A 14121-nucleotide genomic window follows, 5' to 3' on the forward strand; every position below is an offset into this window, starting at 1 on the left:
GTGAGTGAAATAAAGTGTGACGCGTGGAAGACAAAAATGAAACATACATGGCCGCTCGTACACCTCTTCAACCGCTCCTCAACACAAGTATCTGATCAGCCAATCACACGACAGGAGCTCCGTGCATTTAGACACGTGGATCAGAGTGTTTCAGAAATTGATGATGTGCTGAGATTTCCCACACAGCCATGTCTGAGTTTACAGAGTATGTGAGAAAAGGTCCTGTGAGAGGCAGCTCTCTGGGAGACAATGACTCGCTGATGTGGGCGCACAACAGACAGTCTGCTTCAAGCTGAGAGCAAGGGCGAGCTTTGAATCCCACAGCCCACCTGAGCATGTTACACTGAACCAGGCACGTGCAGGCGGGGGGGGGGGGGGGGGGGGGGGGTGCTGGAGGGGCTTGAGCACACGCCCCTTTAAACATCTCTGCACGGCCCTGCTCCACACCTCACCGGCTCCAGTCCAGTTTGTGCTCAGCATCAGTCACCATGGTGATCCAATAGGCATTAAGACAGACAGCTGTGACTGTAAGTTCAACACAGCTCACCAACTCAATCTCTCAGCATGTAATAACAGCTTTTATTGAATGCTAACTTCAGATTAGACACTTACTGCTCAGGCATTTCTACGATATCATGAGAAATATTTGAAAACTTTGATTTTTAAAGTTTCACGTGACAGAGAAGAACTAAAATGAAAGTAAACACTTTAAACAGTAAAAACTGAACTGAAACCACAAAGTCACCTCTGGAAACAAAAAGAAAAATTAAAAATTCACGTAAATTGTAAACAGTCGTTTTTATAAAGCAGCTGAACCTGTCAGTGCTGCCCTCATCAAGCCTCCACAGCTTTCGTGACCTTATCTTTAATTATCACTGATTATTTTAACAATTTCCCCATTTGCCAGACTCCATAAGAAAAACTGATGTTTCTTTCGCTTAGCGCTCGATAATAAGGTTGTATACAAACTAAAAACTGCTCGTTGTTCTCATTAACTCTGCTTTACGTTTCACAGAACTGGATTCTTACTTTATAAACATGACTCATATTTGTCTCCATAACAAACAGCTTTAATCTAGCTTTATCCAAAGACACGTGACCACATTTTACTGGAACTACTGATATTAAAGTCTGAGTTCAGTATTTTACGCTACATGTTTGTTGTTGTCGTGAAATAAACACTGTAAATGGCCAAAACAACTTGGTTTTGTACACAGGTGACAGTTAGCCGAATTCCGTGAGAAAAATGGACGTTTGTGTCGCGTTTGTCGCCGACGTTAAAAAAAACACTATGGAAAAACTGTTGAAATATTCCCGCTAATGTTCTGATGAATTCGGCTTTATGTTTCATAAAGTTTCGAGATTCGTATTTAATAAATCATCAACACGGCACACAACTTGGCTCCGACTAAACTTCATCGGTATTCAAGCTGGCGTGTCATTTAAATGAGCATTGTTTAATTATAACTGTGAGCCGAATGAGAAAACGTCTCCATATAAGTGGCGTGAAGTCCGAATTACTTTGTTCAGAGATGATTATACACTTACCGGTAAGTCACAGGACTTTAAATCCGACGGTTTGGTAACGGAATCCGGCGTGTTAAGTCCGGGAAGTACCCTCTGCTGCTAGGAGGCTAAAAACGATGCTAACGCTAGGCTGGTTAGAGAAGTTTGAAAAGAGCAAAGACTCAAATAAACTCAGAGCAGGACAGAAGACAGTAGCTCGGACACTTAGACCGGGTTAACTGTCTCACTTTACGGGTTAACTGACAAATAGCCGAGTCGGTTACCGACGTAATGAGGCGTCTTACCTGTTGATGACAGGGTTGCTAGAGCTAGCAGATAGCTAACTCCCGGACAAGTTGATGGTAGTTAAGAAACACTAACCAGCAGCTGCTAGTTAGTTAAACAACATGACGACGACCTGAAGGAGGAAGTGAAGGAATAACAGGAGCACAGAGACACTGCGAGGGCTGAGACAACAACACAGCCAACCAGGAAGACTTCGGCCACACACACACACACAGTCAGATAACACACACATAAACACACACACACACACAAACACACTGACTCAAATAACAGATAACACACACACCGGAGGACGCCAGCATTTGTACTTAAGTAAATTACAACTTTGACTTATTTAAAATAGCAGAAACCGTTTTTGAACTTTTGTTTTTTCGAGAACTTTATTTAAGTGTAACCTGATCGGCTTAGACGATTACCTGTGCTAACAGGCCCCGCCCACAGGTGGCGCTCAGTTTGACTGGATTACTGAGTTTAAAGGAAATAATTCCAAATGCGTTTAGGATGGTGTGAGTGTCATAAAACACACACATCTACCACAACAAGGAGTAGATGTCAAACTCAAACTGAATGGACATTAGACACACAGGTGAATGAAACCTGGAGAAACTCATTCAAAGCACACCTGTATTTTCTCAGCCCCGCCCCTTTACCCCACAGCAGCAATTTATTCTGCCTGGTTACAGATACATACATCATGCATGAGAAAGCGTGCTCCCCTTCTTTTTACCTGCACGTTTAACTTCTTGATTCAAACGGGTTTTTCCTTACCACTGTTGCCAAGTGCTTACTCAAGTCGTGAGATTGTTGGGGATTCTCTGTACTGTTGTAGTCTTTACCTTATAAAATGAAGGGCCCAGAGGCAACTGTAGCTGTGGTTTGGTGCTACATGCATACATAAATTAAACGGAGCTGAAGGCTGTTTCTCAGCAGCCTGCTGCTGGGTTTGGGAGAGAACCGGTTATTAATGTAGTGGAAGCTGAAGAGACTTGTGTAGAGAGCCTGACTGATCAGAACCTGTGGACCAACATCAGTGAGTTCCTTGCAGTAGCTCCTCACTGATGTCAGCGGCTCCAATATTGGTCCTGGTCTTCAATCTGGTGGACATGAACAGAAATAGGAGCGCTGCTGGCTCAGCGAGGCCCCTGAACAAACCCTTTACTCTCAGAGCCAACCTGCCACTTAATGCTGACGTCCAGTTATAGTACCGAGACCTTCCGGCTTCTAAGCCTGTCCAGCAAGTTCAGTTTGTCCCAGGTGACCAGACTGTAAATGAAACAGCTGAAGTCAGGATCCCTTTAGAAATGAGTGAAACTGCTTTAGATGGTGAACAAACTTTCTAAGAGCCCTCCCACATCCACAAAGACCCTCAGCAAGGTCCTGCAGCATCTCCAGAACCACCTCCAGCAGGTGTGCGATGATGTCACCTCTGAGCAACGACTGAAGGAGGAGCAGCTCCAACCAGGTGCTGGAGAGGTGTACCTGATGAAGTTGTAAACTGTGGTCATGTTTAACATTAACGTCGGTCACCGCAGCAGGAGCTGCTCGTGGGAGCGACACAGACATACAGAGGCAGAACAGAACGAGCTTTATTCTTTATTCTTCTTTCATTTGGAAGAAAAATAAAAATGTAATGAGGAATCAATGCCCCGCCTCCCCCACCCTGAAATTAAACACATTGGGTTGGTATGAGGACAAAGATGAAGACAGTTTTATTGCCATAAACTCAAGGAAAGGAAAGTTCTAACAGTTGTTTATTCAGAAACGTTTCTGCATTTTACCTCCAAGAAAAACAAAAAAAAACACACATGATGTCAAAGCGACGCAGACCCACACCTGAAAGCTTTCACCTGCGCCGGGTTTACAGCCAGTTTCCTGTCGGGCCACAGAGAAACACACAGAAGTTACAGGTTCCAGACCAAAGCCCCATCTTTATTGTACACAATCAACTTTACAACAATTTATCGGTGGACGCTGGCGTCTGACCCACACTGAAACCACCAAACAGCACAAAAAAAAAAAAAAGAAAAAAGAAAAAAAAAAAAGCTTTCGGTTTCTTCTGTTCTGTCGGCAATGCGGCGTGCTAGCGCCACCGTCTGGTTGGGATCTGTGGTGGCGGCTTTAAATGACTCAGTGCTGTAATCAAAGACAGATGGAAGGAGGAAAAAAGAAGGAAGAGATGAAAAAGGGGAGCAAAGGAAGGGAAAAATAAAAGTTAAGAAAAACACTTTGAACTTATTTTGTCCTCCCTGATTTTTATGAATGAAAATTGTCTCCCTGGGTTCGAGCGACCGTTTAGAGTCCAGAACATTTTCACTGCTTTAGCGGTCAGTGATTTAACCTCGCTCAGTGCAAGTACGACAGCGCAGTCAAAGCTCTGACATCATCTTTTACAAAGTACAGAGACTAACTGAGCTTCTCAGATTTTGGAGGGTGGTGGGCCTGAACGGGAAGCTTCAGAGCACATGGGGCCGCCTGACGACATTAAAGCAGTAACAGTTCTGCACATATCCGGTCGTTAAGTGACGAATCCTACTTCCGGGCCTAAAGTAGTCTGTGTTTAATATGCTTTTGTGTTGTTAACATGTTTAATGTTTTGTATTTTCTTCTATTTAATCTCAAAAAGCTCCTAAAACAGTCAGTGATCACTGTTGACCTCCCTCGGCTTTTATTACCGCCAATCATTTATTTAAGCTCAGTTTTTAAAACCTTAGGATGTAACTACAGCCCAGCCCATGCAGCAGTATATGAATGACTAACCTCGTATTGTGGATGGATTATCTCAGTTGTTCTCCTGGCTGAAGTTTGGTCCTTTTACAGCATCCTGCCATGCGATTACATTTGTTCCTGACCACCGAGAACACTCACATTAACTTTTATCGAGTGGAAAAAAAGTTAGCTTGTTTATGTTATGCTAACATAGCTGTGTCGCTAGCGGTCACGTAGCACATCATTATATACCAGCTAGCCAAACTTCAGTAACCCTACAAACGTCACTGCTGTTTAGTTTTCTGTCTTCATTTATGTTGGAAGTGATAACAGAGCTGTACGTTTTAATTTGTTTCCAAAACCCCGCAGTCAGGACATGCTATATTGTATTTAGATAGAAGCTAGCGAGCTAACTTCCTGCTAACTTCTAACTCCGTTAAATGTCATAAATTCCGTTTTCATGGATGCCTGGATGTTAAACTCAATTGTTACACCTGGTAGAGCAGAACGCTGATCATTTTATTAAAGATGAAAGACTTTAGACTGTTTTTCAACTCTCAGTAAGGCCATAGTGATGTTTGATATATGGACCTGCAGCGGAGTTTAGGCCCAGACACGGCTAGTGACGTCAGACTTAACGACCGGACAGTTTATGAAGTTTGAGAATACGCCTACACATTTAGTCTCAGTGAGCCTGTAAAAACCTGTGAACCAAACAAACGGAGACAGAATCAATAGAGACCGGGCTCAATAGCTTCACTTATTTCTGCTGTCGTTGCTGTTGGTGGTCAAACTTCTCTTACAACATTTCCTTAACATTTTCACCACCATTAAATAAAAGCTGGTAGATTTTTTTTCCTACAAAAATATGAAGCAGTTCCTGAGAGAACTGTTCATAATCATTCAACTCATAATAAGGCGAACGGTGACTCAGAGCTAATGTTTCAGGAAAAGTTAAAAATCAAACGGGAAGAGCTAAAAAATAAAAAAAAATAAAAATAGATACAATTAAATTAAAAAATATATATAAAAGTTTTCAGTGTGGATCAACAGACCAATCAGAAAAGATTCCCTTCTGTGTGTTCAGTGTGGGAGGCATTGTTAAAGCTGATTGGACAGGACACTGCCACATCACCGCAAACCCGACAGAACACAGCCAATCAGAGGAGCCTTTTCAAACTGTGCTGCATTCAGGGTCTGTACTTCCACAGTCATAAATCAGGAAAACTAGTAGGATTTAATGATTCCCGAGGAGCTGTCTGCACCTGAATGCACCGTTTTTTGATTTTTCATGTAAAATTCTGCAGACAGTGAATGCAGCACCTGTCTGTGCTAGCAGAGCATCATGGGAACAGAAGTCTAAAGCTTTTTAGCAGTTTACTGATTTCATCAAGTGGGTCTGCTGTGGACACCTGAGTGGGCGGAGCTTGCTGAGAGCCAGGCATTAAACCCCGCCCACCCAGGACGACAAGCTGGTGTAACGCTAACCAAATCAACAAAAGACACCAAAGATTAAAACAACAAAACAACTAAAGTGGGGGACATTTTCAACCAATCAGAGTGAGGGGGCGGGGCTGTAGTCCAACAACTATAAAATACAAAAAAGAAACACTAAAAGACTTTACAGGTTTAACCTCCAAGCTTCTTTCTGTTGGAGTAAATGTGGGCAACCGTTGACCCAGAAGAGTATGGGGCGGGGCTACAGGACAAAGCAGGTATGACATCACAGAAAGCGGAGGTGGCGGTGAGGGGGCGGGGCAGAGAAACCCAAAGACGGAACATGCATTGACGAGCTGCTCGCCGTGTTGTGTTTACAGGTTTATTACTGATCAGAGTGTCAGAGTGCGATTCGTCTTTATTCCCACTAAGAATAAATATTCTGCTCAAACTGAACTCAAACAGGAAGAAGAAGAAGAAGAGGAGGAGGGCAGCGTCCGCTCGCTCGCTCGCTAGCTGGCCGTCTGTCAGGCAGGACTAACTGTGGCGTCTAAATCACCCCGTTTGGCGTTTCTTGGTTAAAGTTCGCTCTCGCCCCCCTAACCTCCCTCTCCCCCCGCCCCCCTCCCTCCCTACGGCCGTGCGGCCTTCAGTCTCTTATGGTTTTTCTTTTGATATCACCTCCTCTCGCGGCTTCGCTCCGCCAAAGATGGCAGAGTTGGGGTTGGCGACCTGGTTGAGCGGCTCAGAGACGGTCCGAGGCTTCAGCTGCAGCCGAGGCCGCTGTGCACGCTCCTCTGCAACAGACACATAACAACAGACAGTCAGTGCACGCCGGGGGAACTTCCTGTTTTTAAATCAACAGACATTTTACTTTCAGTCAGGAAAAATCTAAACTGGGGACTTTTTTCCAGAGAAGCAGGAAACACTCTGCTTTCTAACCCCTATGTGGGACACCAGGAAGAAGCAAAGCAGGCCACCAGGGGGAGCTCTAGAAACACAGGTATGTGCACATGCTGTGCTGATGTCACGCTGCTGTGTTCTCAGCGTGTCAGGTGTATGCCTCACTGGCTAATCGGATGATCATCCGCTCAGGATTCTGATACTGTGATGACCCCTCCTACTCTCTCTCTATCCTTCCTCTTCCTGGATTTGTGCGACAGGCGGGTCCTAAGACGTACACACCTGTTAGCACCTGGCTAATTGTTTTCTATGTATTCTCTGTGTCACAGTCTGCTGATACAGCGCTGCCATATTTGACCAAACCTAATCCACCCGTGTCAGAGCGTTGCTGAAAGGGTTAAAAAACAAAGCAGGAAGTCACGTCACCTTCAGACGGTTCCCTGAAGTCTGTCGTTCCTCCGCGTGGGGGTCCGTCTCTGTAGCGACCCATCCCTGCACCTCCACCCCTTCTGTCACTAGGGCGACTGCCACCGCCTCGACTCCGCCCCCCCATGTAGTCATCATCTCTAAAACCTGCAGAGAGACAGGTGAGACAGACACGCGCACAGGTGAGTGTTCAGATAGACGGCCACAGGCGCCCTGAAAGAGTCCAGACCTGGAAATGAATATGAGATGGTTGAGGTGAAGGGCATGATGGGGGAAAACAGGGTGTGTCCAGCAGCTTCAGGAGGCGGAGCCAGACACCAGTTACCACTTCCTGTTTGGTGTGTTAGCCTCTAACGTTAGTCTCCCTGACTGGTCAATCATGCCTCACCACCAGAGCAATAATCAGAACATGGCCTCACATCATATATATATAAACAGAGAGCAGCGCTCTCTATCAAATATTACTTGATTAGTTTTACTGCTTTAAAAAAGTTTGGAGGCCGAGGAAATTTTCCTGCCGTCCCATTGGCTAGAACCCAGCTGTCAGTGCCCTGATTGGCCGCTGGAACGCGATGCTGTCCAACCTGAGCTGCTGAACTCTCTGACCGCACCTCCTCCTGGCTGGTCGTAGAAGTCCTCACGGGAGTCGCGTCCTCCTCCTCCTCTGGGAGCGCCTCGAGAGCCTCCTCGTCCTGCAGAGGACACGGGGCAGTTTAACACTGAGGGGGGAGGGGGGGGAGAGGAGGAGAGGAATAGAAAAGAAAGGAAACAGAGGAGGTGGCAGCACCTCCTGCTGGGAGGGGCTACACTAGAGAGGCGAAGCTTGTTAGTGGTCCATGAGCCAATCGGAGTTAGAGAGAAGCAGCAGCACTCTGAACACTGAAGAAGGTGAAAGGTCAGCAGGAGGAGACGTCAGGTGGCCTCCACCTACCTGCAGGTGACTATGAACAGCAGGGAGGTGAAAGGAAAAGGGGAGGAGTCTGTGGAGGTGAGGATGAAGAAATGAAGCATGAAAGATGAAGAGTCCTCCTCCTCAGAGTCACAGGGCAACAAATATGCTTCGTCTGCGTTTCCTTGAAGGCTGGACTTAAATCTCAATCAGATTCAACCGGCGCCGCTTCCAGACAGCGCCTCACGTGTCAGGACCCCTCCCCTCTTTTCCTAACCCCTCATCACTTATCCTTATCACCTTTTCTTGGCCTTGATCAAGGAAACATGGTTAGGAACAGGAGCCAGGAGGTCCCAGCACCACGTGACCTCCCTGATACATTACAGTTTGGGGCGTGTCGCGAGCAGGCCCCGCCTCCCGTTGGTTAAAATGTTCAACTTTATTCATAAAGCGCCAAATTACAACAGCAGCAGGTCCAAGATGAGAAACGGACAATAAATCAGAGGAAACACCAACAAACAGCTTCTACTAACGTCTGCTGGAGCTATCGTTTGGGAACGGGCGCCGTCGAGCGGGGATGCCCTGTCCTGCGTCCTTAACTGACCAATCAGCACAGACTAGCAGAACACTGATGATTTATGAGCAACTCAGCTGCAGAAAAATGTTTTGGTGAAGAATTTGGTGAAAACTATTTTAGCCGTCTTTTGCTCCGGGTCACTGAGCACCTCAGAGCTTTCCCGTGTCTGAAAGCACGCCGGATTTTCTCTGGGATCTAACTCCAGCCTGGAAACCTTCCTACCACGTTAGCACTCTTCTTCTCTGCTCGTACCTCTGCCGTCGTCTTTCCTGAAGCCAAAGCCGCCCCCTCCTCGTTCTTGTCTTCGTCCCTCTGCGATGTCCACCCTCAGTGACCTTTCACCTAATAACTGCAGGTCAGAGTTCCTGTCAGACAAGACAGCAGCGTGGCAGCACCAGAAAACGTCGGGTTTATTAAATCAGATACTCACGGCGCCGTCGTACGTCAAAGCTTCTTTTAGAGATTCCAAATCGTCAAATTCAACATAACAAAAACCTGAAAGAGACGTAAACAGTCAGACAGGAAGTTTCACCCGAGGCAAACTTCATCATCCCCGACACCCACGCCCCCTCCGAACCTTTGAACTTGTCTGTCTCTTTGTCTCTGACCAATCGGACGCTGCGGATGTTGAGCTCTTTGAAGATGATGTCGATGTCTCCCTGCACCGTGTTGAACGGCAGGTTTCCCACGTACGCCGTGAACGGAGGCTCTGTCGGCAGCTCCTTCTGCTTCCTGGGGCCTCCGGGACCGCTGCCGCCACGGGGCCTGATGGGAGGGGGGACAGAGGATCGTCAGACAGGGACACCAGTAAAGAGGATTGTGGGATGTAGAGGTCAGACTGGACCAGTTAAAGACAACAACTCTCCACACATTAAGCTCACTGGTCTTTCAAACTGGGAGTGCTCGCTTTGGAGTCTAAACAGGAAATGGCGAGGACAGAAAGACCTAAAAGCTGCAATCGGCCCCGTGATGCGTTCCCAATGACTTTATGAGCTCAGGCGCTCGTTCACGGCCGTTTTGTGAAACGGAATGAGAGCCTGACCAATCAGACGATGCTGTTGGACGATACTGGCTCTCTGTCGATCTTGTTAGTGAAAATGATCAATAAATGAAGATTTAAAAAAAGAGACCAGAGAAACATCCTGAGTGTAAACAAGTAAATAAATTACTACACATAACAAATGTTGGAAATCTGTCTGAAAGGAAAAACCATCAGCTGATATCCAATAGGGGTGGGGGAAAAAATAGATACTGTGTAGCATCGTGATATTTTGTTTGCTAACAATGTATCGATACAGGGACAGCAGAAATCGATATTTTGTTACAAAAAAGGTTTTTCAGAGCATGTTGATCCTTGTTCTGAGCAAGAATCCTGACATTCCTTCACTGTCCAAATGTGTTTAACTTGTTTTTGGCAGCAATAAACATGACAGTTTACTTATTTTAATTTAAGACATGTTTTATTTTAATTAAGTTTAAAACTTTTTTATTTAATGTAAAATTATATTTTGTTTTAATTTACTTTCAAATTCTTCAGTTGCTGAAGGGGCTGCATAGTTTTCATAAACTGCATAGTTCAGAATAGCTATAATTGTACCAGATGGTTGATTCAGTTAAGTTGGACTAGACTGTAATACAAACCGTTCAGTTTGTCAACAATCAAACTGAAATGAGAGAAAGACTGAGTGTGAGACTTTGATATTAGATAAAATGAATATTGATAAAGTTTACCTTTATGTACAGAATCTGAATATTGCAAAATATTTTTAAAAATTGCAATAATATCGTATCGTGCGTCAAGTATTGTGATAATATCATATCGTGGGATGTATGGTGATTCCCACCTCTAATATCCAAATACTGTAGTTTGATGAACGATCAGAAATAATCTCACAATCTGCCAGAGCTAAACTTTACATTTTACATGTGTTTTTTAAAACATTTCAAGTTGCTATGCAACCCTTATATGTTTAATATGTCTGTAAAATGTCCACAGTAATTACATACATTATTTAATAAGCGGAATAAGCCAATAAGAAATATCAAAATTGTAAGAAAGAAAAGTTGCACACAATAGTTTCCAACCACAGGAAATGTATTTTGAGTCTAAACTGGAGCAAAATGACAAACAAGGCATCAAAATAAACTGTTTCCAATATTCCAGCTTTGATAGGCGTTGGAGGAGAAATAAACTACAGTTCCTGCAAAAATGACATCACTTCCTGTTTGCACAGCTAAAGGCACACTGAAACCACACAATAGTTGATGCTCACAACGTTATGACGTATGCTCCAATGTAGGAAGTGCAAAGAACAGCTGATCAGATCACAAATCGTGCGTCTGGAGTGGTTTTTGTGATTTCTGCAAACCCGTTAGTGGAAGCAAACAGGGGTCTGGGAGATGTTGAATGTGTGATATGTAAGTGCACATCTCTAGTTTTATATCCATTTATAGGAATTATTGCTCTAACTTATCATTATAACGGGTAAATCTGCAGATTTCCACCAACTGAACAACAAAAATAATCAAGGACTCATAACTGGAATTTATGACGCTTTGAAGGCTGGGAGTGGTGTGTTTATGATGCCAGTAAATCTGTGTCCTGTTGTTCTTATCAGGTAAAAAGACGTAAAAATGAGAGAATATTTCCATCTGCTTGACATGCTGCCGTGCACCCGTCAGCGTAGATCTGTGTGTTTCAGAGCAGCTGGTTTAACCCTCTGTAGCTGCTCAAACTTTGAAACAATTATAAACTTCAAACCGGATTCAAAACTCTGAGCCACTTGGTTATCGCTCTGCTGTGTGCTGCTCCACCTGCTCCTGGATCACTGATGGAGGCCTGATGAAGCAGGAACACAGCCAGAGGAGCTTCGGCCATGCAGTTTGGGGTTAAAATGTAGGAGCTGAGCAGCGCGTCAGCCTGCTCTACATGAACAAAGTCAGCCAGCTTGGCTCCTGCTCGCTGCTATTTGGAGTTGATTTGCATCCATCGCTGACCAGTTGTTGTTGCTATGATACAAACGCGCAGCTAAAATCAGGTGTTGCATATAAAACATGTTGGCAAAGGAAAAGCACCGGCACTGTTTGAAGTGTTGTGGTTTGATCAAACTGAGGCTTTCTCAGACTGTTTGGCCTGACCATAGATGGACCGCCCACCCCCACAGGCCCACTATCAGCCTCCAGCACTCGTCCTAACACAGCAACTTCAAACTGAGTGCTGCAACACTTTATACTATGCAGCCACCACAAAAATCCCTCAACGTGAGTGATGACCTGACGACCTTTGGCCAGTAATAAAGCATTTCAGACGGGGTTCCCCTGTGAAGCTGAAACAAACCTCACTGAGGAGCAGTTTTCTCACAGTGTTTCCACATTCACAAGTCAAAAGTGTTACCTCAAACTGCCTGCAGGAGTCGTTTAAACTGAAGCAAAAATTTGTGCTGCTCCCACACGCCACCTTTTCGTCTTAAACACAGCAACAGCAGAGAAACTGATGAAGCTTTAAATGACTTGTTGGAGGCTTTGTTACAGGCTGCATGCAGCAGCATCTCCCTGTAGCAGGAATGCCAGTCGCATGCAGAACACCACACCTTCTACTAGCTTTGGCTTTAAAATAAATGGGATATCTGGGACTCGTTTTCACAAACACAGACTTATTATAAACAACAAATCTATTAATAGATGTTTGGTTCTTATAGATTATGTTGAGCTTCTTTACGAACCAGTAAAAGTCTGACCTACTGACATGGAGCCAGCTGCTAAACTCTTGAAGCAACAGTCTGGATTCAGATCTGAAATCAGCCGTCTAGCACCCTCAAACAAAGCTTCATGCAATCACAGTCTGCTCTGCCTCATTTTGGAGCCATCAGGAGATCATCTTAAAAAGAGTTATACATAAATTTTTCACTTATACTGCAAGAAATCCCCACAAACAGAGGTCCAATAACGTTCAGGACAGCGGTGCAGAGTGACTAGAAGAACAATCAAGACAACATCTGGAGCTCTGCATCCTCCCTGCAGGACTACAGCGCCCCCCACTGTTTCAAACACAGACAGGCTTCAACATGTGCCGACATGGACCTCAGTGCTGAGAAGATGCTCAAGCAGAAGCTAGCACAGTTTGATTTACCAGACTGGTTTCTGTTTTATGTATTGTCTTTGCAGGGATCAGCCACTCAATCAGCCCAGACTCAAACTCTACAGCCCACCCTGCTCCAATGGAGGCATGCAATGAGGGGAATTCCCTCCACTCCTAAAATATAGACTTCAGGCCCCATGTTCAGCCCCAACGTTTATCCCCTCTCATCAGATTCAGCTCCTGACAGAACAACTGATGAAGAAAAGCAGCCCTTTAACTCTTCATCATTCTCTAAACTTTGATTAAAATTTGGTTTGGTGCTCCCGAAGAAACAGAAATAAAGATTAATTGCTGAAACAATTAATCGACCAAAAATTAATCTCAGCAAACTTTCGGCAAAAAAACCCTGTTTTCTGTTAATTCGTTCATAAAGTCTGTGATAAAGGAGAGAACGTCAGTCCGATCTTCTCACAGGTGACTCCTGCCTGTACTGATGTTAAAGCTTTGTGTGCTGCAGACATCCTAAAGCCCCCTCCCTCCAGGAAAAAAAATCACTTTTTTAAATCGTTTATCAGCAATCAGATAACAACACGCATGCCACAGAACGGAAAACAGCCGCTAACTTGACGGTAAGCGCATCTACCGGCTCTAACCGACTCCCACCCTCAGCTCTGACTGCGACGTGGATGGATGTGCAGCAGGGGACACATGATGCAGCCATGCGGGCAGCCTGCAGCTCCGCCACCGCCTCCACCTAAACCTGCTGCGGCCTCCTTCCCCACCGCTCGCCTCCACCGCCACAAAGCCACACGCGCTGAGTTGGTATCTGTACCGCCAAGCTACGGGACGATCCACGCCACACTGGAGAGCCTGTTCTTACTGTCTACATCTAGCTAGCCGCTTGCTAACTGTTAGCATGTCAGCTACGAGACCGCGGTGTTTCCCGGCTGATATGTCCGGGATACCCTCACGCCTGCTCGGCCTGTTCAGTAACCGCGGGGCGTGTCGAGCTCCGGGGCCTACACAGCCTGCTCCCCTGACTCGGGGCGGACAGCAGCGGGAAACACGGCGACGGTCCGGTCGACTTTGCTCTTCGGGGACACGACAAAGCTGCCGTGCACGGCGGAAACTCACCCTCGGCCGCCGCCGAAGCTGCCGTAGGCCCGGTCCCGTTCATCGTAGTTGTCGTAGTCCGCCATTACTGCTGCTTGTGTGTTGGAGGAGGAGGTCCTACACGTCACACACACAGCGGGTTTAGCTGCCCGCAGAGCGCCTGACCGGTAATATCACACA

At 45.6% G+C, this 14121-nt stretch overlaps 2 protein-coding genes across 6 annotated transcripts in view; both read right to left on the bottom strand.

Annotated features, from left to right (window-relative positions):
• The window catches only part of rffl (ring finger and FYVE-like domain containing E3 ubiquitin protein ligase), an 11499-nt gene extending 9261 nt beyond the window's left edge, over window positions 1-2238 (bottom strand). Inside the window, exons 1-2 of one of the 2 annotated variants that reach the window (XM_087851270.1) lie at window positions 1812-2238; window positions 1549-1657 (exon numbers count right to left, since the gene is read on the bottom strand). The gene's annotated coding sequence lies outside the window, so the exon portion shown is untranslated. The remainder of the gene's footprint in view (window positions 1-1548; window positions 1658-1811) is intronic. The other variant, XM_087851271.1, reaches the window with a different exon arrangement.
• A 1146-nt stretch (window positions 2239-3384) lies between these two features.
• On the bottom strand, window positions 3385-14059 carry eif4h (eukaryotic translation initiation factor 4h). 4 transcript variants are annotated; one of them, XM_087851274.1, is made up of 8 exons: window positions 13963-14059; window positions 9328-9515; window positions 9181-9245; window positions 9003-9099; window positions 7896-7976; window positions 7285-7431; window positions 6637-6752; window positions 3385-3945 (listed from the first exon to the last, which is right to left on the bottom strand). In XM_087851274.1, the coding sequence occupies exons 1-8, from the start codon at window positions 14025-14027 to the stop codon at window positions 3940-3942; spliced, it is 765 nt and encodes a 254-aa protein (XP_087707400.1). In that variant the 5' UTR covers window positions 14028-14059; the 3' UTR covers window positions 3385-3939. The 4 variants fall into 4 exon arrangements, with proteins under 4 accessions (XP_087707400.1, XP_006781262.1, XP_035766888.1 ...); XM_006781199.3 differs by having other exon boundaries at window positions 7869-7976; XM_035910995.2 differs by lacking the exon at window positions 7896-7976.
• Window positions 14060-14121: the final 62 nt, after the last annotated feature.

The sequence above is a fragment of the Neolamprologus brichardi genome, chromosome 14, assembly GCF_056152115.1.
Source record: "Neolamprologus brichardi isolate AB-2024 chromosome 14, ASM5615211v1, whole genome shotgun sequence".
Classification (NCBI taxonomy): Eukaryota; Metazoa; Chordata; class Actinopteri; order Cichliformes; family Cichlidae; genus Neolamprologus; species Neolamprologus brichardi.